This window comes from Amblyomma mixtum, chromosome 10 (genome assembly GCF_055824585.1).
Source record: "Amblyomma mixtum isolate Tamu chromosome 10, ASM5582458v1, whole genome shotgun sequence".
NCBI lineage: Eukaryota > Metazoa > Arthropoda > Arachnida > Ixodida > Ixodidae > Amblyomma > Amblyomma mixtum.
Genome location: NC_143021.1, coordinates 154753764 through 154781423, shown reverse-complemented (window position 1 = coordinate 154781423; position 27660 = coordinate 154753764). Strand labels below are relative to the sequence as shown.

Below are 27660 nucleotides of genomic sequence, written 5' to 3'. Positions count from 1 at the left end.
CCTGATTTGCGCGTCGTTATCGCGGCGATCATCCTGGCGACTTGCTCGCTCACGAGCCATAGTTTCTGGAGGGTGAGAAGGTTGTTGCCGTTGTTATTTACCTACAGACCCAGTCTCTTGAGGGCCTGAACTCCCTTGATGGGTGAGTTGTCTACGCGGATGCTGATGTTGTCCTGCGTTGACAGAAGACTATCAGTTCGGATTTTTCGGGTGAGCACGTTAGTCCACACGCCGGTGCATAATTTTGAACTGTTGTCGCCGCTGTTTGTAGTTGTTCTTCAATCATTCCCATACTCCCCGTGGTTGTCCATTTGGTTATATCATCAGCGTACAGGGCTTAGCGTATGCCCAGTACCTGATTGAGAAGAGGTGGGATATTTAGGAGTGCAATGTTGAAGAGAATCGGGGATAGTACTGCCCCTTGCGTTGTGCCTCTCGTGCCCTTCTTCACTTGCGTTGGGTGTTTTGTGCCGGTGCTGATGTTGACGGTTCTGTTCGTAAGGAAATCGCTGATGTACAGTCGGGGACAAAAGTCTCCGGACCACGTGTTCCTCTAACAAAGCCGATAGCTCTGCTATTAGTTGGTGGCTGGAGCCAACTCTTATGGAGCTAAAAGTTCAATTTTTGTTCTTTTATCTCCACAAGTGCGGTCTCCAGCCGCTGACTGATAGTAGAGCTATAAGCTTCGTTTGAGGAACACGTGGTCCGGAGACTTTTGTTCCTGACTGTACGAGTAGACTCGCTGGCCACAGTTCGTGCTGTGGAGGTTGTTGAGGATTGTGGAGTGTTTGACATTGTCAAACGCTCCCTTGAGGTCGAGTGTTAGAAGCACTCGGTTACTGTTTGTGCGTGCGGAATCAATGACTTCGCGTTTGATTTGCAGAAGCACATCATGGGTGGACAAGTGTGCCCTGAACCAAAACGTCGTGTGTGGCAGTAGTTCGTTGTCCTCAAGATAGTTGGAGGGATGGGTGTGGACTGCCTTTTCCATGAGTATGCCTGCGCACAACGTGAGGGATATGGGGCGCACGTTTTCGATGCAGATTTTCTTGCCGGGCTTCGGGATAAAGTGTACATTGGCTGTTTTCCATGCTTCTGCAATGGTGCCGGTGCGCCAGCATTCGTTTATGTAATCCGTGAGTTGCTGCAGAGCCTCTGTGCCGAGGTTGGTCAGAAGTCCGACCGTAATTTTTTCTTGCCCCGGGGGTGTGCCTCGGGGCATATCTGTTAGCGCTGCAATGATTTCCTCCAAAGTGAAATCTCGATCTAGGTGTTCGTTCGGTTGCCCCCGGTACTCCTTAATGTAGGGTTGTGGGTCCCTCGCGGTGCAGATATAGCGACGCGTGAGTTCATTCACGAGCTCCTGCTCTGTGCCTTGAAAGCTGTGTAGCGCTCGATGCAAATTCGGTGTTGTTCACTCTTCGCATTTGTAGGGACACCAAGGCCACGTGGAACCTTCTGCGATGCCGACAAAGGGAACGCAGCCTTGCTACTTGACAGAGGCGACTATGATCGGAAAATGTTGGACTTGCTGGAAGACAAGAAGACCTACGTTCCTTTGTCTTACGATCCGACAAGCAAGATACAAAGGAAACTCCAAGAACTTCGGGCCGACCTGTTCAAGTTCGTTACCCCGCAAAAGAAGAGGTTGTAATACCAGCTTCTCTGCACCAATGGCTCAGCCCCCGCAATTCAGGGCTTACCCAAGACCCATAAGACCGGCGTCCCCTTCCGACCCACAGTGGACTTCACACGTCTCCGCTTCACGAACTATCAGGATATCTGCAAGAAGTAGTGAGCCACTTATCCGGCAAATCGGATACGCAAGCGGAAAATTCCTCGGACTTTGTTGATAAGCTCCGCAAACTGTAGTTGGATTCAGGAGACGTGATGGTGTCGGTGGACGTCATGTTGCTGTTCACCAGTGTTGCCATCGACCTTGCCGGCAGCACGAATGAAGACGTCTTAAAATGGACCCTGCTCTCGCTGGACTAACGCCGTTGGACGGTAGTGACATCTGCAGGTTGGTGCAATTTTGCCTCAGCAGCACTTATTTTTCCTACCGCTCCAAGATTTATAAGTAGGCACACGGCACCGCTATGGGAGCGCCCATATCGTCACAACTTCCAATCTGGTAGTGGGGGCTCTGGAAGTGAAAGTCTTCGCAAGTTTCACACCAAGACTGTAGAAATTGTACCGGTATGTGGACGTCTGTTTTTGTATTTTACAAAGAGAGGACAAATCTAGGCTTCTACAGGAGCTGAACGCGGTAAATCCCAGTTTGCAATTAACTGTGTAGGTTGAAAAAAATGGCCTGGCTTAGATTATGGTTAAGCCTAGGATGCGAAGCATAGTCTGTTCAGGAGTTTCTTCAGCACGCATTTTCCGTTTGGTAGCATTTCGCCGCTCGAACCGAGTAGAAGTACTCGAAGCTTCATCCTTCACCTCGGCATCGGTTGTCGAACGCTGCCGTCTAGCTGCATACTGTGCACGTCGCTTGGCAAGCCGTACTTCTCGTTCTTCTCCCGTTCCCGTGGCTCTTTTTAACTTGCGCTTTGCGGTCTGGCGAGCCGCCCTCTCCCTGTCCGACATCTCGCTGCTCAACTCGCTCAACGAGTGCGTCGCCTTTTATACAAGTGCGTGACGTCAGTATCTCCGAGCGGTAGGAGCGGGAGTTAGGCCGCCGGCGGAGGCTGCGCGTCCGCAAGCGAGCGCACGAGGCCCCAGCTTTCACAGCTGTTGTGACGTCATATCACGTGGTGCGCCGATGAAGGTCAAGTGGTAGCTACGCGGCCGTGCGCGGCGCAGCAAGGAAGAGCTCGGTTGTGCGGCTAGTATGCTTCGCATAAAAAGACGACTGCCTGCCGTTCCTTGACGTCCTCGTGCTCAGGAAAGGGAGCGACCTGTACTTCACATTGTACCGCAAGCCTGCACACACAGGCCCCTACCTTTATTTTAAAGGAAATAATCCTTTGGCTCAGAAGAATTCGGTTGCTTCGTCTCTACTGACACTTGCCACGCGGATCTGCACTGAGCAAGAGCGCCTAGAATCCGAGCTTAAAGTTATGCGGGGGGGAACTTGCCAGAATTGGAATAAAGTATTGCAAACGAGGGCAATTATTGGGAAAAATTTTGCGCCAGCGCAGTTCGCGGGATAAGCGAAGCTCTTTCCGGCGTATTTGCAAAGTATGATTTGCGCATTGTGCACGTGCCAACCGGGAAGCTGCGGAATATCCTCATCAACGTTAAGGACCGGCTACCGCGTAACAACTTCCCTGGTGTTGTTGATTGCGACCAAGCATTCCTTCAAGAGACCCTTAACCGCATTCGGGCGTGGTGTAATGTCTAGTTGAGGACCCTAAAGCCCAATCAATTCAAGCTCATGACTTCTCATCCCTGTGGGAACCCGTATTTATTGATGAATACAAGTTTTGATCTTCCTTTTGCACTTGTTCTATCATATGCATACTTAGGCATCGCTATCAGCAGTGATCAGTCATGGCGCGAGCATGTAACAAAACTTACCTCATCTGCCAATAAAAAACTAGGCTTCCTTCAACGTCACTTGCTGAAGATGTAAAGTTACTTGCTAACAAATCATAATTCCGGTCGAAACTTGAGTACACATCCGCTATTTGGAGCCAACTTTAGAAGCTGTACAAAACAGAGCGGCCCGTTTCATTCATCGCTCATGCTCCTACGATATCAACGTCTCATCTCTCAAACAGCAGTGCTAATTACCAAGCCTTTCCGTCCATCTCCACATTTTTAGCCTGTGCTTGTTTCACAGATTTTGTTATTCCGATCTCAAGCAGTAACCGTACTTTTGCGTATCACCATTACGCACGCCTCACCGCACCGGTCATCCCTTTGAAGTTCAATGCCAACGTGCTTGCATGACTACTTTTTCGAAGAAATTTCTCCTCCAAATAGCAAGTCACAGCCACCACCCGTCCATCATCCTTCCTAGACGAAGTCACTTAGCACTTGTCATCTTAAAAATATGTTATATGCACTTTTGTTAACCCCTACCCTTACGCAATAGCCCCCGAATGGGGTCTTCAAGGACATAAAAGTGAAATAAATGACATGCACGAGTAACAGAAGACGGGGACAACCCCTTCGAGCCGCCAACGGAGGAAAGTTCTGGCATGAATGAGAAAAAAACGTATACTGGGTGTATCTGACGAGTAGCAGGACTAGTGTGGCTTGTTTTGGTGTATGCGGGGTATATTTGTCCTGTTGCTAGAGGTCATTGTATGGTATGGCAGGTCAATATCAATTCTTGTAAAATAACGCTAACTACGAGGCACTAGAACAAGGACACGGGAATGCGCTCTTCCCGTGTCCTTGCTCTCGTCCATCGTAGTTCGTGCTCTATTACAAGAATACCAACCCCCATAACTGAACGTTCTGCTTGGCAGGTCAAGACATGCGACATCATTTACTGAGACCATGCAGTCACAGAGTCTTAATTTGACGATGTTGGTGAAGCCTCTCTTAGTTTGGAAATACTCTCTCAGAGCCAGCTCTGGACTGATGAAGAGACCCGAGTTTTATGAAGCCCTGCAAGCTATTTCTTCGTTCACTGAGTTGAAAGTGCGAAAAGTAACTTGTTAAAAGTTTCGTGACGCCGACTGTCATGAACTAAATGTACACTTCTACCAGTGAAGAGGTTTTATTACGTGTCACACAAAGGTCCTCTTGCGAGTCTTTAAAAAAAAAAATAGGCAACACGAATAAATAATTCACAAGCCGCGCATTATGGAGATGACCTAGATTGAAAACACGGTTTCGGATTTTTCACTATGCCACACATTCAGATAGACTAAAAAATTTTTATGTGTAGGGTCATCTTATGCGGCTTGGACGTTTCAACAGAAGCAAGCTTTCTGCGTATGAAAAAAATCAAAATCTGCATTTATTCGACCAACAGTCAACGTATGGAAAGAGCTCACTTCCTCGTCTGTAACATGTAAGTCGTCAGGTACCCGGTTATAGAGATGCACCTCTTGGCAAAGCAGACCTGTCGAAACAAGAGCAAAGTCGCATTTTAACTTTCTATGGGATTTGCATCCTTGCGTTGTCGCCAATGAAGAACTTTTTAATAGTTTTACGCAAATAAGAAGTCTATGAATACCACAGTGTTTAGCACAGCCCTCGGGATGAGCTCTTTACCATTTTTATAAAACTGTTAAGCTGCTTCTTCACGCCTGTCAAATGGTGTTTCAGGGCACAAAACTCTAAACGTTCATTTTATGAGGCAGTGACGCAATGATTTTATTGGTCGAGTACAGATGAATGGCGTAGCAAAACTTCCTTGGTGGAAAAGCACTCGTGGCCGAAAACAGATGAAAGAAAAGCGATAGATATTGGAGTTCACTTTCTATTGCACCAAGTGTGAGTCTTTCGAGCATAAAATATATTGCATTCAGCACTGAACTTATGCACCTTACTTCGCTATACAAGGTGCTGTCAGCTTTATATTCTATTTGTAATAGGGTTTGTAATCGCATTTCAACCGCGAACTAGTCATGCTATCAAATACGGGGGATATTTCTGTTCAAGATGTCGTGGTGCATAAAATGAAAGGTGATACGGCAGATTTAGTTGCTCAGCTATATCTGTTATGTACTATTGAGTATGAGGCAACGCTATAAAACATTCCTCAGTTATCGTGGCTTCTAGTTCTCTTCTAAAAGTATATGGCAATGTATAGGGCAATGGCAAGGACATGGCTGTGGTAAGAACTAGTGGTCTGTAACGTATCAACTGATGTATAGGAATAAAAATGCAAATCATCTAAAAGGGGACCAAGCACAAAATGAATAGAAACAAAAGAGTTCGCGAAAAAATGGCAGTGGTTTAGCTCTGGTTAAACCTGGAGGATTGCGAAAGCAACGAGGAGCGAGAAAAAGGCGATGGAGAGCGCACGGCAAAGGCGGCGGTCCCGCACGCTAGCTATGAGCAGCTACTGCGCATGCGCAACTGGCAAGCGCGGCGGCGGCACCGCTGAGTTACCCGCGCAGCGATGGCGGCGGCGCCCCAGCTGTGCGCCATGTGACGTCGCTACTCCTCGCGCATGCGCAGTATAGCCTTTCGTCAGCTCCGCGAAATGGCTCGGCGACTCGAGTAGTGTTGAATACAAATCCCCACTCTGCCTTCCTCTTTAGGGCAACGGCGCACAAGCTATCCGCTTCAGCTTATTTGTTGCACTGGTACACTTTGAGGTTCCGCCTGAAGTTCTGTGAAGCACGTTGTGTGGGATTTATGTTAACAATGCGGTTCTACAACCGCGAAAGAAAGAATAATGATTTTTATTTATTCGTGAAAATCTGCAGAAACTGTATATAAATAAGTAGGAGTGCAAATTCGTACAGAAGCAGCAAACATACAGTCTTAATGATTTCTATAGCAATATCTATTTCATTTGGACATTGCAAAGTAATGTCTTCGGTCCTTTCGGCTTCTCATAGTGCACAAAAGAGACAATAGGTCAGTCCCTGTCGAACCGCACCCTCATCAGTGCACGTGCAATTAAACACACCTAGGGCCTATTAGCCACAATAGCATGCTCAGTAAAGCAACCGCTTCTAGGCTGATATGTGACTTTTTACCAGGCTGACAAAGCGCATTACCTTAAGCAGCAGGCCAACGGTGGTGCTTTTCACAATGACGAGACAACCTTATTGGTATGCTTGTTCTGTCATGCTTTAACATCCCAAAAATCTATAAGGACTAGCGTAGATGCCATATTACTGGGCTGCGAATGAACCTAGAGCACCTGGATTTTTTTAACAAGCGCTGACATCTCACCATACGCTGGTAACATTAGTATTTCCTTACTGCGCCTATTTGAAAGGTTAAATTAGAACAATGGCGCCAATTGTGCCATTCTCCGCAATCCGTGCCGTTTCTGGACAAGTAACGCCACACAGTATGTCACTAAGAGACAGTACTTCAGCTTCGGATTCTATCGTTTCTGAAGCCGTACGAGGGAGTATTTTTAAACTTCCGGCAAAACCTGTAAACGCGGCGCGATCATGACAAGCATGGCGTCCAACTTGGCTTCCACGCCTGGCTACAACCTGTCCTGCAATGGCAGTGTTCTAAAAACTACACAGTATGCTCGCTTGAGTTAGTGAATGCAAGCGACAAACTTGTCGCAATATATCACGGCCATTATTCTTCCCTTAGTTCGTGCAGGATTGACCGCTCCGCCCTGCCAAACCTCTCCGCAGGTGAATGCCTATACATTTAGTTTTTGACACTGCTTTTCGAGCCTCTGTGTAGGCATCGGGGATGTTGTGAACCATTGTGTCCCACTACTAGGGTAGCGGATCGATTTTTGTCACAGAACGCCCGCCATAGACCTTGAAGCTGCAATGCGGACAAGCAAAAGGCGCTTCGTGGGAGTTATGTGTTTTATCGCTGTTATAAAAACGTGCCCTGTAGTGTTCCGTCATTTTAAATCCTCTTTGCTGATATTGTAACATGTGAAACTTGTATATATTTTTTTATTTTTTCTACTCTCTGACCGAGTATAATTCGCCGTCAGTGATACCTTCTTCACGAGAAAAAGACCCATTGTTATTATTTTGTCATTAAAGCGACCTCTTTCTAGTGGCACTGAGATAAGCTGATACAAAGAAAAATCATTAATTTAAGCGCGAAAATAAGTTTTACGCATACGGCTTTTACAGAGCTTCTTTTCAGAACATTTCACCAAATCGAAACCAGGCTGCTGCTGGTAGCATTCGGTGCCGAAATCGTAAACGCAGCTCGTAATTCTCAAAGTCACTGAACAACCGCGGGAGGATTTCATGGTGAACTATTATGGCTGTCAGCGTTGGTAACATTTTTTTATTGCAACAATGTCTGTAAAAAGGACGTTTCTTTTTTATGACACGTACAAAACAGAAGATGAGAAAGCAGAAATTAGTGGAAAGCTTTTATATTCACTAACCTTTGTTTCCCCACCCACAGAAGCTTCGCATTTGACGAAATCCGGGGCGGCATGGACATAATAGCCGACGCGTTTATCATTATGCACCATGCACACCAACCAGCAGCTCTTGATGCTGTATTTACCAAGAACCTAAAAAAGAAAACAATCTGTAACTAATTAGAGCCTGACCCCTTTTAATTGATTAATGTTAATCAATCCACTACCTGTCTATACCAAGTGTTCTAGTACTTCAATGAAAAAGATAAAAATTCTCTCGACATATTTTTTGCTCATGTATCCTACTTTAATGAATAAACTTTTCTGCGTGTTTGCAAGTTCTCCTAATCGCTGTTTATACTAGTTTCACATTTCTCAATTATTTCAGATACAGTTTTCATCATGCTAAGGAAAAAGAGGGAATGCCATTGCGTTGCCAACAACACTTAATACTTTTAGTTTCATCCGATCTTGACGCTGTTCTTAACTTTCGCCGCTTGCAAGACGCTAAGAGTGACTGGGGTACAGTTTTCAGGCTTTATATGTGTAAAGAAATCTTTCCTAATCACCCAACTGGCGTCTAATAATACACCGTAGCGCCCAACTGACGTAGTCTGAACGTGACAGTCTCACATCATATGTCGCCATCTGTCTCCACATTCTTAAACATAAGTGAAGCATAATTTGTCATCTAAAACAGACTCCAGCAAATACATGATTAATAAACAGATTCACAACAGCGCTACGGAACGAGGACAGAAGGAACACGAAAAACACAGGACGGGCGCTGACTACCAACTACCAACGCGTGCATCAGCAGCTCTTCTGTCTGTTTACAGGAGAAAGAAAGGTCCTTTCTGGAACGGACGCGATTCTTGCGTTTAACTGCTAGACATCCTGACAAACAGTTTTGCCCGCACCTCACCTTATTGTGTTTTATTTTGCGTTGTTTTGTCTGTTGGCCTTGTGCGGAAATTTTCTCCTCTGTCTTTTAAAGACTTTTAATGGTTTTACCGTCTTCATTGCTTGGCCGGTGGTGGTTCATGTTATTTATTTTTTTCTTTTACTTTTTATTTTTAATGATGGTTACTTTTACCGTGTTATTTGTTTCTGTCGGTTTTTTCTTTTCGCTTTTAGCCTGCTGACTGCGCCTATTGATTAGCAACTCTTATTTTTCATGCCCCCTTTTTTCATCGCCACTTTCTCATGCATTTTCTAATGCTTTTAAGCCTTCTCGCTCTCTTAAATGTTTTTATGTAGCCCAAAGATTTGCTTTGATGTACTCATTTTCGTGCCTATCTGAGCTGTAGTTTTCAAAGGCTGTAGCTGGGTCATGCACATCTTTGTATCTGTTAGTCCTTTATCATTAGTTTGGTAATGCTATAGTTTGATAGCGCATGCACTTTTCATGAGTTCTTTCGAGCTGTGTTATGACTCGCCAAAACGTGTGAGGCGTTCCTTCGCTGTGTCCCGTGGCTGACACTGTATCACGTGGTCCAGGAAATAGTATAAATCTGTGCTAGTTTTTTCACGCAATAAAGAGTTGGTAGTCAGCGCCCGTCCTGTGTTTTTCGTGTTCCTTCTCTCCTCGTTCCGTAGCGCTGTTGTGAATCTGTTTATTAAGCATGAACCAACTAGCCCACACCAGAATCCTCTTATTTATATTTTTTATACAAATACCTCACAGGTTCCACACTTGGAACATTGTGTGAGGGGAGGGGTTATAATATTTAGCAGACAAAAGATGGTACAAAGTGGAAAGAACAAAAGTAAACAATATTAAATACATTGGGCTGCAAACAATTATTACACCGTACTTGAAAAAAAAAACCGTAATATATTGACACAGAGGGAAAACAGCAAACAAATAGCGGCACTGCACGGATTTAACAACACATACGAACACAATTTATGTACAATATCATGGATGCATGAAGGTGGTCAATTCGTTTTTGAAGATTAATGGGTCACGTATGGTAGCAATGCAATCCGGAAGGCCATTCCAACAATTGATAGCACGTGGCAAAGCAGAAGAATTAAACGCGAGTGTTCGGCCGAATAGACGTTGGAAGCTAAGGTTATTATGTAGGCGACGTGAAGTGCGCATTGGGCGTGTAAGTGGCAGTGTGGACGCGTGACGACTGTATATTAGTTTCTGTAGTAAGCAAAGAAGTGCGATATCCCTACGTGTCTGTAAACTTGTTAGCGATAAAGATAACTTGATGCTTGTTACGCTTGAATGACGGTTGTAGTCGTGAGAAATAAAACGCGCTGCGCGGTTCTGAATTGCTTCGAGTGAATGAATTAAATAAGCCTGATGTGGTGACCAGATGGCTGATGCATATTCTAGTTGGGGACGGACAAATGTTAAGTATGCTAGCTTGCGGGTAGAAACAGGTGCGCTATGAAGATTTCTTTTCAGGTAGCCAAGCGTGCGCGATGCTTCGGCAGTTATGCATTGAATATGTTCCGCCCAAGAAAGATTAGAAGTCAGATAAACGACAAGGTATTTATAGGAAGACGTGCGGGATAGTGTGACACTGTTAAGGGAATAAGTGAATAGCGAGTTTGAATGCTTCCGGCTAACTGTCATGATTTTACATTTGTCAGTATTAAGTGTCATTTGCCATGATGTGCACCAGTTAGTTACACATTCAAGGTCCTGCTGAAGAATTGCATGGTCAGTGGTTGAGCGGATTTGGCGATAAATTATGCAGTCATCGGCGAACAGTCGAACTGATGATGTAAGATGCGATGGCCGGTCATTTATGAAAATTGAAAATAATAAGGGACCGAGAACACTTCCCTGAGGGACGCCAGAAGTGACCTCACTAAGGGGTCATGAAAAGTTGTTTGTTACCGTGAACTGCTTACGAAAAGATATGAAGTTCCGGATCCAGGAGACAGTTAGCGAGTCTAAATTAAGCGACGATATTTTAGCTATAAGGCGACAATGGGCAACACGGTCAAACGCTCTGGGAAAGTCAATGAATATGCAGTCAGTCTGGTAGTTTTCATCCATGTTCTTGAATAAATCACTGGTAAGTTCAATTAGTTGTGTATCACAGGAAAACCCTTTTCTGAATCCGTGCTGGCGTGGGAAAAAGAAATCATTGTTCTCGAGATGGCGCGTGACGTTAGATGCAACGATGTGTTCAAGTAACTTACATGGAATACTCGTTAGTGATATGGGGCGGTAGTTACTAACTGTGTTTTTGTCGCCAGATTTGTAAACAGGGATTATTTTGCCAATCTTCCAGTCATATGGAATTTCGCCGGTTGCTAAAGATTGCCTGAAAATATGACACAGAATGATACTAGAGGGATGTATGGTGTGTTTGAGAATTTTTGTATTTATTCCGTCTACCCCTGAGGAAGTTGATACCTTAAGACTGTTAATCAGAGATGCTACGCCTTCTGCTGTTATATCTATTTTAGTCATGAATGGGTAATTGAGTTCTTGGGGTTGAGGTAGGTTGGAATAGTCTTCGGTAGTGAATACTGATGTGAAGCAGTCATTAAACGTGACTGGACAGTTCTCTTGGGGTATTGGACATTTGTTTTCATCAAGCAATGAAATGGTGTCCGACGTGCGTGACGGGGAAATTGTTTTCCAAAATTTTGCGGGGTTATTTTTTATGAGCGATTGAAGGTCCTGTGATAAAAATTTATGTTTGGCCTTCCGGATGGCATGGCAGTATGATGCTTCACACAGTCTGTGCTCAGCATGCGCAGAATCAGTGCGCAATCGTTTCGCGGCTCTGAAAAGACGTTTTTTCTTGTTTTTCAATGCTCGTAAGGAATTGAGGAAATACATGCTCGTAAGGAATTGAGGAAATCGTAAGGAATAGAGGAAATACATGAACCTTCCAGCGGAGGCTTTCTTAATACTAAGCTGGCTAGGTCCTAAAATACTAGAATAGCATCTATTTTTAACGACACAAGAAATAGTTTCCGTTCCACGTCTTAACTTCTTAGGTTTTACTGCGCACGACTAAATGTTAAATCTACATTTAAGATCACGCATTTAGGTATCACTTCATTCTGCACGTAATATTCGTGATACGGAATCTGGATACAGTGTCAGAAAACAATGTACTTCATTAGTGGCTTGAGTGGTGCCAGCACAGGAGTTGACAAAAACATGAAACAACTTTATTCACGCGAAAGGCAACATATATATGGGCAACATGACATTTTTTTCTTTATAATTTTCGTCTGGTGTAATGAAGCACAACTTCTCCGTCTACGCTCCGCCGAAGAATTCTTTTTTTTTGGTTGTCAGATTGACTGAAAGCATTATGAGTCACGTTTCTCCACGAAGGACTATCGTCAGTGTCTCCTTTACCTCGCTAACCAACTTGTCTCTGGTAGTTCTAGCCACTTAGACCTTCCTGGCTTCTACTGTGCATTTATGTCCCGATGGTGCTGGGCAAGGTTTCTTGATAGCGCCCTTTTGAGTGATGTCAAGAATTCTAAGGCTCTGTCATTAAAACATGACTTACAAGATACCACATCGGCCAAACTGGCCGATGTGGTATCGCCCACAAGAGAACGGTATCTTGTAGGTCACGCCCCCTCTCGGCTCGCGCAGAATCGCTCCTCGTTTTTTTTTTGAGCAAATGTGGCGAACACTGCTCCCGTCGACTAGTCGGCGCATCGAGCAACTCTTGTTAGGGGCAAAGCACCAGAATCTGACGCCGGCTTTTAAGGCAATATTATTCAAGTTGTGCGTGATGCCGCGAATGCATAGAAACACCATGTTAGTCTTCCTTTCGCCAAAGTGGCCGGTGCGTCTGGTGTGTTCGTGTTTGCTTGCGTACATGCCGAGCTTTGAACTATTGCAGCACTGTTTCGCTGGCGGCAGCTATCAGGGTGGTCGAGTAGCTTGCATCTTTTAGTTTGTTGATGTTCGTTGTAACTCACGGTGATATTGTGCACACAGGAGCTCTCTAATGTCGGCCACAGGACAGTGGTCGCCAGGGTCCGTTTAGAGGACATGGAGCACCCAGAGTCACTGGGTACTAGACTTTTGTCAGACCTCATTTCAATGTCAGCACAGGTGCGAGCTCTTCAGTTCAACTACAGGTATTTGATTGACCGGTTGTTTGGGACCTCCGAGGTGAAAGTCATTGCGGGTATTCAGCCTCGAATGCGTCTATTCCCGTGCTGACACCATTCAACCTATGTACCAAACAGCTCAGACACAAGCAGTCTTGCCTCTATTAACGCTACAGTAAAGTACGTTTTGGCAAGTAAACATCGGTTTCTTGCAACTGCGGAAATGAATTATGAAGAGACCATCGTTAGCTACCAGTGACTTGTTCAGAGACTTATCTTTAGTTTCACCAATCAGTGACTTCGATTAGAATAATTCCAGTTTCTTCTTGTTCCAGATTCTTGTACCACATTTGCTTCCACTTACCTCAACGAAGGTTATGTTTTTCTCATTAGGATGATACATTTCACAAAACACCTGTCTGTCTGGCCAGGAAGATCGCGTCTTATTTTTGCTAATAATTAGCCTATGTCTTGGGGTATTGTTGCCTAGGCATTGTGCTCTTGGGTTGCTGAAAAACAAAATGGAGTGGTGAGAAAATAGAAACAGAACGATGCACTTTTTTGATAACGACAAAGAATAGGCCGCCAGCAAAGGAACCGTAACTGAAAATCATCAAAGGTGTATTTCGCAGCAAAAAAAAAATTAAATCGCTGGCTTCTTATTTTTTGAAGCTGCGGTGAGCTCTGTCATGGCAGTCAGGCGTCACGTTAAACGCTAAATTCAGCTATAAAAGAGATGAGGTGAAAAGGTTGTGTAAGCCTTCAAATAACGTGCGTCTACCGCCATTGAGCTTAACAAATACGTGAAGAACTCTGGAGAAAAAATATCAGCAGCTGTATATGCTCCGGGTCTCAAACACAATGGCAGTTTAGCACTGCGTAGAGTTTTAGCCAGAAGTATTTGGTACAAAACTATAACTATGATAAAATGACAGTAAAATAAATGACCTTTTTCTTCTTCCTAATCATTAAACGTACAAATGCAAGGTTTGTGCTGCTGCGGCACACGGAGATCCGTACGCCTGAGCGCAGTGTCAATCATCAGCATGCAAAGCGTTTTGTGATATTCTATGCATATTTCAGTGCAATAATTTTGTTTTCGTTGTCAAGGCATCTTCTCTTAAACTGTACTCACTCTCACTACACTGCAATGAAACGAATTGTTTTTCTCTAAATTCATGCGTCAAATGAAGCTAAATTTTGTATAGTGCACTGCAGCCATCTCAACCAGAACGCCAGTCAAGTGGAGGCGGGTAAAGAACAAGGGAAGGAGAACCTCATCAAGCCCACCGGGGCGCTGAAGAAGACGTCCTCGGGCCAGCTTTCAGATTCGAAGGTGAGCTTTGCAGAGTGGCCTCCCCTCCCCTCGTCCTCCCCTCAGAATAACACGGACTTGGCAGCACTCAAAAAACAGATAGAAATTCTGAAAAAACAAGTCAGTGCTTTAACAATCCAAAACCAAGAGCTTAAGCGAGCAACTACTAACGCAATAACGCCGGTAACTCAGCCGACTCCTCAAAACCAAAAACAGCAGGTAGTACCTAGCTCCCAGCCCGCCTTAGGCGCGGTCTATCAACAAATTATCCAAGAGCTGAGGTCCTTCAAGGAGGAGTTTCAAGCTTTTCCAATTTACGTGAACGCCCAATTCCAAGAAATTCGAGAGCAGATTGCAAACAACCGACGATACACGGAGACGGCAATATCTGCACTTCGCAAGGAACATGCGCATAAAAGACATAAGTCGAAATTCTCTCGTACAATGCAAGTGGACGAGCCATCCGATACGGATTCAGCATGCCAGCCAAACCTAGAGTAAAGATCTGGCAGTGGAACTGCCGGAGATACAGGAGAAAGCAGGCTGCTCTAAATCTCCTTATATCTCAGGAGTCTGACCCACCGGCAGCTATCCTAATTCAAGAACCCCACCTAATATCTATTAAACTCCAAGACTATGTCACTTACCAGCACGACCAGTTAACTGACACGTTAGTGCACAAATTATACACTGCCATATTGCACGACCCTTTCGAGCCGGATATTGCGCACTGCTATATAACTATTCTTCCTGTCCAAAGAGGAGCGGCAAGCACGCACGTATTGAATGTATACAGCCCTCCTAAAGACAGGCACGCAAAATTGGGTTCCCTCATAAAGAAATTTCTGACCTTAGTGGGCCATTCCCCCTGTGTGATTGGGGGCGACTTCAACGCACCACACCCTTCATGGGGCTACCCGGCAGCGAAACCAAAACGCAGAAAACTGGAAAAAGTAGTGACGCAAGAAGGGTTATCGACCCTCACCGATCCCACTTACCCTACGAGGCTGGGAAACAGTGTCAGTAGAGATACGTGCCCTGATCTGACGTTCACCAAGAACATACAAAGCGCCATTTGGAAGAATACGGAACAGCACCTAGGAAGCGATCACTTCATACTCTCTCTGGAGATAAGCACAAATGCGTGCAAGCGCAAAATAGGTATCGCAAGAGTTACGAACTGGGACAGGTGGAGAAAAGCCCAGACATCTCCTGCAAACCCTATTATCGACCTAGAGGAATGGGTTAAAGATGAGGTGCACACTTTGAAAGCCTTTACAAAAGAGGTCTGCACGACAGAGGACTGCCCAGCGGTCGATCCGCACCATCTACATTTATGGGAAACGAGGCACTCATTGACAAAGAGATGGCGCAGACAACGGCTTAACCGCAAACTCAAGAAAAAAATAGAGGAGATAAACAAAAGGGCAGAATCCTATGCCATATCCTTAGCCAGACAGAACTGGAATTCGCTCTGTGATGGTATTCAGGGGAAGCTAGGGGTGTCAAAGACTTGGAAGCTCCTACGTGTCCTAATCGACCCCAGCAGCAGCAAGTCGGCCACTAAAGACAGGCTCACGAAGATCGTACACGCCACCCCGGGTACGGACACAGAGTTGATGGAAAAGCTCAAGACCAGGTATCTGTGCACGGACCAAGTCGTGGAACAGCCGGAGTATTCTGGGCTGTCGAATCCCGAGCTGGACATCCCACTCACGAAAGAAGAAATCAAAGCAGAAATCGCGGCCATGAGAAAAAATGCAGCTCCAGGTCCAGATCAAATAACAGCGAAGCTCTTATTTAACCTCAGCGATGACACCATCACCTCGCTGGTGGAATGCTTAAACGAGCAGCATTGGGCTACAGGAATGTTACCAATATCCTGGAAGACAGCCGAGGTTCGGTTCATTCCGAAGCCGAACAAACCCCTTAAACTGGATAATCTAAGACCGATATCGCTGACCTCGTGTTTGGGGAAACTCATAGAGAGGGTCATCAACACGAGACTGAGTAGATACTTAGATGATAACAACCTCCTACCTAAACTCAATTCGGCTTTCGCCCTCACCTGTCAACACAGGACGCCCTGTTGTACTTGTACAAAGACCTCCTTGAGACACCTCCCAAGTCACAGACAAGGGCCATCCTGGCACTTGATTTGAAAGGAGCGTTCGATAACGTTTTACATAAAAATATCCTGCTGAGCCTCGCCGATACCAACTGTGGCGCAAGAACCTACAACTATATCAAAAACTTCTTATGAGCCAGGCAAGCCACTATAAACTTCGGTGGAATAAAATCTGATCTCATCACTCTAGGCCCGAGGGGAACTCCGCAAGGGGCGGTACTGTCACCCCTCTTGTTCAACTTGGCTATGAAAGATCTACCAGGCCTTCTTTCCAAAATTCCCGGCATCAAATACACATTGTATGCGGATGATATCACTGTATCATCACTGTATCACTGATATCATTGTATGCGGATGATATCAGAGAGACCTCCAGTGTGCGCCGGAAAAGTCCGAGTTGCTAATTCTGAAGAAACCGAGGACATACCTAGCGCAGAACATCTCGGTGTATATAGAGAGCCACCCAGTACAGAAACCCACGGAGATCAAAATCCTAGGGCAGTATATCCCGCAGGGGCGAGAGACCACCACCATGAAGAAGCTTACAACATCCACCGAGCAAATCCTCCGGATGATACATCGGTTGGTTGGTTTGGTTGGTTTATGGGGTTTAACGTCCCAAAGCGACTAAGGCTATGAGAGACGCCGTAGTGGAGGGCTCCGGAAATTTCGACCACCTGGGGTTCTTTAACGTGCCCTGACATCGCACAGTACACGGGCCTCTAGAATTTCTCCTCCAAAGAAATTCTAGCCGCCGCGGCCGGGATCGAACCCGCGTCTTTCGGGTCGGCAGCCGAGCACCATAACCGCTGAGCCACCGCGGTGGCCGGATGATACATCGTATCCGAAATAAACACCATGGCATGAAGGAAAGGGACACCATCCGCTTAGTGCAAGCTTTCGTGATCTCGCGGATAATGTACGGGACGGCATTCCTTAACCTCTCCAGGTCGGAAATTGAAAAGTTGGAGACACTCATCAGGAAAGCCTACAAGACGGCACTGGGGCTACCGAACTCCACGCCAACGGCCAAGCTCATGGCTCTAGGAGTACATAATACCCTCAAAGAGATGTGGGAAGCACAATGGCTCTCACAACTCAATAGGCTTGCACTTACAACACCCGGCAGAGAACTCCTCGAGAAGATCCATGTTAATCAGCCCTATACAATCGACCAAAGGGAAGAGGTCCTACGCGAGGTGAGAAGACGCATCAACGTGCACCCCATTCCGCGGAATATGCATCCCGCATATAACATCGAGAGGAGGATAGCAAGAGGGGAAGCCCTGCAGAAGAAATGGGACAAGCAGACTAACACCCTTTACGTGGACGCAGCAGGACCACAGAATGGAGTCATGACTATTGTAGTCTCAATGCCTGCCGGGTCGATGGTGAACTGCGCCTCGGTGAAAACATCTAACCCCACTCACGCAGAGGAGGCAGCTATTGTATTAGCTGTAGCATCTAACCCCAACGCCGAAGTGCTCACTGATTCCCAGAACGCCTGTCGCAACTTCAATTACGGATTAATTCATAAGTCAGTGTTGTCATTGCTAACTAAGCACCCACCCAACCAAGCCTCAATCATCTGGTTTCCCGGTCACCTGGAACTACCAGGAGGAAACGAAGCCGCTCACAGGCATGCCCGAGCTCTTCTATACCGGGCGTCTCCCCCTGATGACCATGAAGGGTGCCGTGACCTGATAGGTTTAGCAGTGTATGCTGACAATCTCGCGCCATACAGAACAGCCAGAAAGGAGTACCCAATACCACACAAATCACTCAATAAGTTAGAAGAGAACACCCTTAGGAGAATACAAACCAACACATACCCAACACCAGCTAAATTACACCTGTGGTACCCTACACTATACTCTCCGCAGTGCCCACACTGTGGAGAGGTAGCTAACCTCTACCATATGGTGTGGGCATGCCAATTTAATCCCTTAGTTGACCCCATTCCCAACCCCTCGGAGGAGCAGTGGGAGGCTATTCTGCTCAGCGATGATCCTGACCGTCAGCACTGGCTGGTGGGGAGGGCCAGCGCAGCAGCAGCAGCCAATGGACTACCGGACTAGGCGGCCCACCCACATGTTCTGAGAATACTGAATAAATAAAGATGTTTTCAATCAATCAATCAATCAATTTCGGTAATATCATATGGCACATTGACCAAACCTTCTCACTTCATCTTTTCCCTTTAGAAGCAATGGCCTCGGTGCGTTGCAAGAACGCAAATTCCTGTATCGACCACGCAAGAAATTGAAACGACATGCCCTTCCTCTTCCTCCTTCTATATCGTACACTCCGCATAGAGGGGTGTTATCATAAGTCCACGCAGTTGAAGCAGCTACCCTCGTTGTTCTGCAATCACCTGCACAAGAGTAAGGTCGCTGTATGATTCATCAGCTGTCCTTAGTCCAAGATTATGCGGATGACAGCGGGCTTCGTCATAGGGATATCTACAGATGACGGACGCGCATTCCCTCTGATCAGCCAACGTCAGCGTGACAGCTAGTTGTAGCTGTAAACAAGCCTACGACACCGTCTGAAATGTTTTCGCCAAATATGCAAAGACAGCAGGTCTTAGCCCTGGTACTGTACCGTACCTGGACTGAAGTCGGAGCAGGTGGCCGCTAGTTGAAATTGGTTGATTGCATCCCATCGCCTCCACAAGAAAGATATTGACCTGGTACGCAGCCAGGTTAAAATGTTCGTAAAGGTTCGTTAACTGGCGACTTCATACTGGTCCATTGAAGTGAACCATCTTTTTGTCAGAAATGTTTACGCCATATACATTAGGATTACACAGCATCAAGAAAATGTTTCTGTAATATAAACACCTATCTTAAATAATATTGCCACCAGCTCAAAAGACGGCAACGAATATTGCGGAGGAAGAAGAACAAGCGTGCGGATCGTGCTCTCCTCGGCCCTTCTTGCCAACCATTGCGGTGCTAAGTCTTCGGGCTTCGTTCTTGATCCTTGATCCCCCCCATTCTTGATCCGCCCCTAAGGCTACTTACTACGTGATATCTGGTGGAGGTGCTGGGGAATGCCGGCCTCGCATGTCAAGTGACTTTTCTATTGCTACCGTCTCACTGACGAAGTCTGCGGCGGTCGCAGGAGGATTTCGCACTGGGCCAGTAAACAGCTGTTCCTTGACGCCCCTCATCAAGAGACGCACTTTCTTGTCTTCCGACATGCTCGGGTCCGCTCGGCGGAAAGGCCGCTTCATCTATTCAACATGCATGATCACGCTCTCGTTTGGACGTTGGATACGGTTCTGGAGAAGTCGTTTGGCCTTGTCCTTGCAAAACGTACTGGCAAAAGTGCGCAGATCTCCGCCTTTAATGTGTTCCATGTGCGGAGGCCGAATTCATAATTCTCTAACCATCTCCTCGCAGAGTCTTCGAGCCCGAAGTACACATTGCACAGCTTAGTGGTAGTGCCCCACTCATTGAAAACGGCCACTTTATGTTTCACTTCGACACCAGGTTTCGCTTTTGGTTACTTTCATTTCTGGGCAGAAATGACACTATGTTCTCGGCGGTATGTAGAAGCGTTTGGTGTGCTCCGAACCAATGGGCCAAAGACAAGCATTTGTTATACGGTTGCTCAAGGCTGAAAAGCTTACTTGGATTGATCTTGATCAATGTGTCCTTTCTGATGTGCACATTTGGAACACGACTCTGATTACGGGCGAACACATTTTTTTCAGCATTGAGTGCATGCACTCGGCACGAAAAATCGTCGAGGCGCAGACCATCAATTAGCGCGACGATAGCATAGCAGAAACACTCGATCAAAAGCCATACTACACCAACGCTGAAAGAAATGCGTTCGCATGAGGCACGAACATTCGACCTGTAGAGCGTTACCTCACAACGAGGAGGAATTATGTCGCCGTGGCACCACAGAAAATGAGCATTGAACTTACTTGAGGAACGCTAACACTTGGTCGTGCGTACAGTTCGAAAACATCGCATCGCCGTCAGTGACTCGGAAAGTATTCATTATCATCCCATGACTCGTCGCACAACTTTTAGCACCGGGACTGTTCCTGAGATAGTGGGGCGGCCCGCTTCCGTCGTGCACACAACCGAGCCTGTTGAAAGGGTGAATTTACGTTAGAGCTCGGCAGGGAATATAGTTAGCATTGCAGCACTCATATTCTGTTATGACTTTAAATTCTAGACAGAACGCCCTTTTAAACCGCTCCAATCGGAAAGACATGATTATTTTTTGCAAAAAAAAAACTACAAAACCTTCTTAGACTCGGAATTGAAACCTTACAGAGGGCTTCATTAGAGAGGGATCTATTATTGAGGAAAAGTTACGCATAAATGGGTATAGCATTTCTCAGCCATTGCTCGTATTTTCTTACAGTTTGTGATAATTAACCTTTTGGAAGCAAAATGTATTGTACCTCAACGCCCTAATAAAAAAATTGGCCGCACTTCCTCCATTTGGCATCACCTGGCGTGACGTTGCACCGAGCTTCCCCGACTTACTCCGAGGATTCATGCGCAGAGAAAAGCGCTTTTTCTCGAGCGAGGCCTCTCGTTCTACAGCATTAAAAGAAGTTGCGTGTTTTCAGCAGTTTTTCTCAGTTGACAGAATATGCATTCAATTTTACGGCTAGCGTAACGTGTTTTTAAAAAGAGCTTTTTAAGTCATTGATGACTTCGGTAGCATTTTCCAGTGCTAGTGGACATCAGAAGCCAGGGGCTGCATTTTGTAAGCAGCCCATTTCCCGTTGTCTATTTTGGGTCCATTCCGTCCTCTGCGACATACCGGCGGCTTCCATGTGCATACGGCAAACGATTATATATTGGGTGGTTGGTGACAGGACCTCACCATTGGCGCCATATCTAAGCCACGGGCAGGCAATGGTCAGATCCGGTCGCCTGCGGTTGACAGAGCGCTGCGATGAACCTCACTACTCGATGCATATGGCACCCAATTTCAGGCAATGGTATGGTCGGGACGCCAACCACCCAATGGCCAGGTAGCTTTCCACAGACACTTGAAAGTGGCGGATATATCTGAGTGATGAATGTGTGACCGAATGAACGCGAAATGGACAATGGAAAGTATACTGCTTTTAGAATATGGCATCAGGAGTACTTTTTGCCTAGTGAGCGGGTTAAATGATTTCAAGTAAAAACTTTCTGCCCACTACATTTCGGCGCCGAGATGCGATCTGAGTTTTGGAGCCGGCCGTTGGAGCCGGAGTTTTGGAGCCGGCCATGTCACTTATTTGGAATTTCACATGTGCTCTAACACCCGGTCCTATGGCTAAACAAATTTTCATCGTCGTCCGCCCTTTTCGAAAACCGCGGCTGCTTAGGGCACGCAATACAGCGCCCACCAGTGTACGCTTCGTCGTGATTCATTGGTCGCGTGACCTCCTCTGTCCCGTTCACTGTGCGGAGGCGAAACAAGAAATACGCCCGTGTACTGTGCACTATCAGTGTACGTAGTGATCCCTAGGTGGCAGAAAATATTCAGGACCCTTCCACTATGGCGCTTATTTCTCTCTTTCTTCTTCCGGTTTTTCAGTTGGTACCGCTTTTCATCAGTGGTGCTCCAGAATTTCCGTTTTTGTGCAAATATATGTCTACATCAACTCGCGAGCTAGCGGGGTCTCCTTAAATATGAACTTACACGTGAATGAATTCATGAACTGTCGTCATCACAGCCTGAAATGAGCCAGGGACTTCAGTCATGACGGCGAATCTGGATGCCGTACAGGCGCCACCCACCATGCCAAATCCTGCAAAGACATAGGAGGTCATTCTTTTGCCTTTGAAGAGAAAGGCATTTGGCACTTTTTTCTTTGTAAAATAAAGAGACGCAAAAGCGTACCAGGCTACGCATGATGTAGGCTATTTGGCTCAAATCATGTGCTAGAAACGTATCGTTATTGGTGGTGTATCAGAAAAGCCTCCTTGAAAACAGGAGGTTAGCAGAACGGCAGAAAGAGAAAAGGACAGATGGTGACCTGCACTGAAGACGTGTGTTAAAAAAATTACAGCCGATTTGCATAGTTTATCGAATGCCAAGTAGGTGCGAGTAAAGTTCACAAGTTCTTTATCTTCCTTCCTCGCACCAGGGGTGCCCCGTCAGAGACGGTCTTGCGATGAGTTACGATGCAGTGATCAAGGGAATACTTGAAGTTTATGTACAGATATTTACAGCATGTACAAGTTAAGGCACTGGAGACATATTAAGCAGCAAAAGGACAAACAACAAAAAGGCGGAACTGGCTAACACTAGGGGAGGCCCCTACTCGGCATAGCCGAAGATGCATAGCACCTGACCTTAGCTCAGAACCCCTTTTTCCGGCTCCGGGGCCCGGTTTTAAAGCCCTAAAGGCCCGGCCCACATTTGGCTGCTTCCAATCATTTTACACTCTTCATATGATTGGTTCATCGAGAGCATGGCCAGCCCTCCAGCTTCCGTAGGGTAAATCACCCTCTCCAAATCAAAATAAAAGCAAAACAAACACAACGCACAGCCGTGCCAGCCAGTGCCAGCATGTGCGGGGTAGAACATTCTATCCCTCCAAAATAAAAGTAAAAACAAACAGAAAACACACTCGTGCGGGCACGTGCCGTCAGTTTCAACACTGACCCCCCGACCTTGGCGTCGTCTCGGAACTGGGGATTATAGGGCTTAAGCGGGCAGTTACCGCTGGAACTGCCACTGCGAGCTTGGACCTGCGTTCCAAGGCGACTAATACTCCTGTCAAACGCGCAAGTTAAGTGCACTTAAAACGCGAACGGGAAAGCAAAGTGCACTCGCAGTAAAAAAAAAATGGCGTCAGAAAATGAACGGAATTTATGAAGAGGTCGATGGAAAAGTAAAAGATGTCATAATAATTGATTGATTAATGTGATAGCACAAATAAAACAAGGTTCGACCGTTTTTAGGAAAGAAAAAAAATAATTGAAGAAAAGTCAAGATCAGTCAAGACTATCCAGAATTGCGGCAGCAAACAAGATGGCGGCGGGAGCGTTGTTGCATCGGACCTCGTACCTTTGTTTCGCTGCTTTGCCTGTAGCTACAACGAAAGAATTTTTCCTAAAAACAGTATTATAGCATGTAAAATAAAGTTGTAAGTACTTTTTATGCACTATACGTATGTGTCTTTGAAGTCGCTGCTGGCGAGGCTGCGGACTCAGCGCTCAAAGTGCGTTCTGTGAACGCACTCTGACATGAGTGCGCATTTTGTCAAGTGCACTTATGTTACAACGTTTAGCTGTGCTAGAGTGCACTTTCTGCAAGTGACACTCTTCGTAAGTGCACTTTATTTTGCGCGCTTGACAGGGGTATTCGCCTTCCCAAGGCTGTTTAGTCGGCGCCTCACCGACTCCCGGTCAGTAGCGTCACCCAACCCAGGTCTTTGCTGCTCCCGGCTAGCCGCGCTGTCGCCGGCTATTCCTCATCTCTATTGCCCCCTTCGTCAACGGCGCCCTGACGCCGTTCCATCCGGTAGTGCTTAATCGTCTCAAGAATCCTGCAGACTTTTCGACCGAGACGTTCGTCGCCAGTCGTCGTATGGCGGCTCTTCAGTCCCAAGCTGCCACCGCTCTTTTGCCTAGCCGACGCGAATCAGCCCCAAAGGCCGATGGACGTCCGAACGGCCCGGCGCCTGCTCGCGCGCGCGCGCGCATCGTTGAAATGTCATTCTTCGCTTCGAGCCCACCCCTCCGTCCCGTCCCGTCGCGGAGGGGGGGGGGGGGGGGGTCTATTGAAGACGGCAGCGGCGGGGTGCTGAGAAAGAACGACCGGCCCCAATGACCCCGCATACACTACCGATACCTTACAGTGCGCTAGAACTGACTACCCCCGCTATAGTTTTCTGTGCATTTTGCACCTTGTTTTCCACGTTTTTCTTTGGTATAAAATTACGATTATCAGGGGAGGACAAGATGAGTAAAGAGTGTACAGATTGAGATATATATGAGGAGAATGCAAGGCTCTCAAGCAAAGCCGACGCTGTAGAGTTTCGGCATCGCCACATGTCGAGCAGTGAAAGAAGGTATCCGGGAGAAGAAAGGCAATCGATGATCAAAGAAGTGCGCTTAAAGGCGAGCGCCCGTTAAGGCGCGGAGGTGAACACAAGATGCTTCACCATGCGGCGAGCGGCACGGAGCCGAGGTCCAGTTAGCACCGCGCGTACACGTCTCCTGTCCTTGGAGGCTGAGGGGCAAGGGCGTCCGCAGAATTTTTTGCAGGGGGGGGCCCCATTGGCTATTGGCGCCGGAGGGGGGGGTTATGTTCGTAGCAAAAAGGCACTATTTGCGGAGTAAATTTATTTATTTATAAATAAATAAAATAAATAAGTAAAATACACACATGAAAGAAAAATTACAAACAGCAAATTAAAGCATGGCTAGGAGAGATGCATTGGAGTTTATCAACGAAGAAACAATTAAAATTAATAAAAATGCAAAAAGATACTATCACTTCGTGGAGAAGAGTGCTCAGTCTTGCTGCATGCGGGTTCTCGACACACCCGGATTGATGACCAGCACACAGCACAATATGTTCACAAACACGCAACGACAGTCAGTCAGTAAACAGCAACTGTAGACGCCTCGGATTTTTCTGGGCGAATTGCGTGATGACACGGGTGATAAATTCATTCCTGTGCTTCAATACACGCTCTCGGTGCACACTCATCATACAAAGGCCGTCCAGTCTGTCGTTTGTCATCGTTGAGCGTAGCCACGTTTTCACTCTCCTCATTGTACTGAAGGAGCGTTCGACCGTACAGGTAGTAACTGGCAAAGCCAGAGCCACCTCAATGGCTTTTGCAACACCAGGGAAGAATGTCTTGGCCTGATGTAGAAGCTCGCAGTAAGTTATTTCTGATGGGTCCCCAGTTTTGTTGCACCACATCTCGTACCAAGAGATGGCCTCTTCCTTGAAGTTGTCGATGCCGTAAAAGCACTGGAGTTCTTCGGCGAGAACAGCGAACTCAACACGGCTCAAGTGCTTCATTTTTGATGGATGCAGCTGGAGAAGTTTGAAGCTCCTCTCATTGCTTTCAGAAAAGCGCCGAGCTAAAGAAGCAGTGAGGGAGTCCAAGTACGGCACATATATTGCCACACGGTAGTATTCCTCCGGCGACTGAATCCCGTAGTTGTCTCGGTGGGCCTGACGAGAGACTTGTCTTGGCACAGATATCACCACATTTAAGTGATTGGCTGCCTCCCTTGCTGCATTCATGATGTTAGAGAACTCCTCTACAGCGTTCGATCGGTGGCCGCGAAAAATACGTTGCAGCTCAGTGATGTGGTCATGCACAGAATGGAAGTCCATGGATACACCTTGCAGAATGTTCGTAACTGGTTCGAGCCGAGCGCTGTACTTCGCTACAATATGCAAGCAGACGATGAAAGATGAGCTTGTTGTTGCGCAGTAGAGGATGTGAGCTCGTTGTCTAGTTGCAGCGTTCGAGCATGATTCCGTGGACGCGAGCTCCTCGAGTGCTTCGACTATGGCCACGTAATGCTGAGAGAAGATCCTAATAGACTTATATTTTGCAGACCATCTTGTCTCACACAGCATCGGAATGTTCGGCACCAATTTTCTCCGGAGTACGCTCTCGCGGAAGAAGTTTATGGTTTGTTTGATTATGCCAATTGTGTTTCGAATTTCAGAGACGTCGTTCAGATCGTTGATGACGAGATTTAGTTTGTGACTTGCACAGTGGAAAAATAGTGCCTTCGGGAACTGTTTTTGTATAATTTTGTTCACTCCAGCTTCTTTTCCAGCCATTGTAGAGCATCCATCGTACCCCTGTCCAACGAGGTTCGAAAGAATCAGCCCGACATTCGTCAAAAACTTCAAGATTGCCGCGGCGATGCAAGCGGAGTTTAATTGCTCCAGCTCTACAAATCCCAAAAACTGCTCTCGAACGCACACTTCGGCTCCCGCCTTGTCAATAAAGCGAACGCCTATAGACATCTGCTCTTTTCCTGAAATATCTGCAGTTTCGTCAGCAAGAACGGAAAAAGCAAACGCTTTGTTAGCTTCGGTAACTATCTGCTCTTTCAGGATGTCGCCACAGATTGTGATGATCTCGTTCTGGACGCGGACAGAAGTGTACTTGGCATTGCCAGCAGAAGAAGCGAAGTGCTCCTGAAGTAGAGTATCTCCCGCTTCTACACGAAAGTCAAGCAGATCATTGAAGACTCCACTATCGGACTGCTTGCCGCGAATTGGCAAGTCATGCGTCGCGCAAAAGACAATGGTGGAAACTATTGGAAATAGTTTCTCACGGTTCCTTTCAACTTGCGCGTGGAGTGCTCTGTTCAGCTGCTCTACAACGGGTAGCTGCTTGCCTTTCATCACATCCATAAAGTTCTGTGAGGCCGTCATTGCATCCTGGTGCCATTGGGATTTTACGTGATCCCTGCACGCCTCGTGCATTGTTCTGTAGTTACTGAAAGCGCGCACGATAAAACTTCCTTGAGTACCCCGGTGAACACGTGGAGGAAAAATGACGCAAAAACGACAAATAGCGCCTTTCGCTGTCGCTGAGTACGCAAGCCAGGGGGCGTAATCTCCCAGCCATTGATGTCGAAAAGGCCTCTTTCCAGGTGTTACATCCTTCTTAAAATCGTATGTAACATTTGGTGACCATGGCTTAGTAAGAAGACGTAACTTCAAAAAGTCCGGTATGCCAGTGAGTTTAGCTTTGCCTAGAAACTCTCCTAAGTCATATTCTTGAGGCAAGTTATTTGTTTTCTTGATGTTGTCTCCGGACTTCGATCCCAAGCAAGGAGAAAGGGAATCGTCTCGGCTTACTGCGTGACCGGAGCTCGCTGGTGAAGTTCCTTCCATGGAGACGACGACGTCGGCTACTGTCCGGTGATGAAAGGTTGCATCGCTCTGGTCAAATCCGGACTTAAATCCCAAGAAAGGAGAAATGGAATCATCTCGGCCTGCTGCATTACCTGAACTCACTGTTGACAGAGTCCCTTCCATGGAGTCGACGACATCAGCTACTGTCCGGTGATAAAAGCTTGCATCACTCTGTTCAAATGCTACACCGTTGTCACATATCACACCAGAATCTGCAGGGGCGCATTTGGATAACGCTTCGTCAGACAACCGCTGACGCTTGAAGAAGCGCCGAATGCCCATCATTCGGAACCGCGCGAGACAAAGCTGGCTATGGAGTTCTTCGGG

At 46.5% G+C, this 27660-nt stretch overlaps 1 protein-coding gene across 1 annotated transcript in view; it reads right to left on the bottom strand.

The window, feature by feature from the left end:
• Positions 1-4954: 4954 nt before the first annotated feature.
• LOC149327426 (venom metalloproteinase antarease-like TpachMP_B) overlaps positions 4955-27660 on the bottom strand; it is a 99975-nt gene continuing 77269 nt past the window's right edge. Inside the window, exons 8-12 of the mRNA XM_089564877.1 lie at positions 22120-22228; positions 20390-20557; positions 13371-13515; positions 7967-8098; positions 4955-5026 (exon numbers count right to left, since the gene is read on the bottom strand). Of these exons, the coding sequence (XP_089421003.1) occupies positions 4955-5026; positions 7967-8098; positions 13371-13515; positions 20390-20557; positions 22120-22228 (626 nt within the window). The remainder of the gene's footprint in view (positions 5027-7966; positions 8099-13370; positions 13516-20389; positions 20558-22119; positions 22229-27660) is intronic.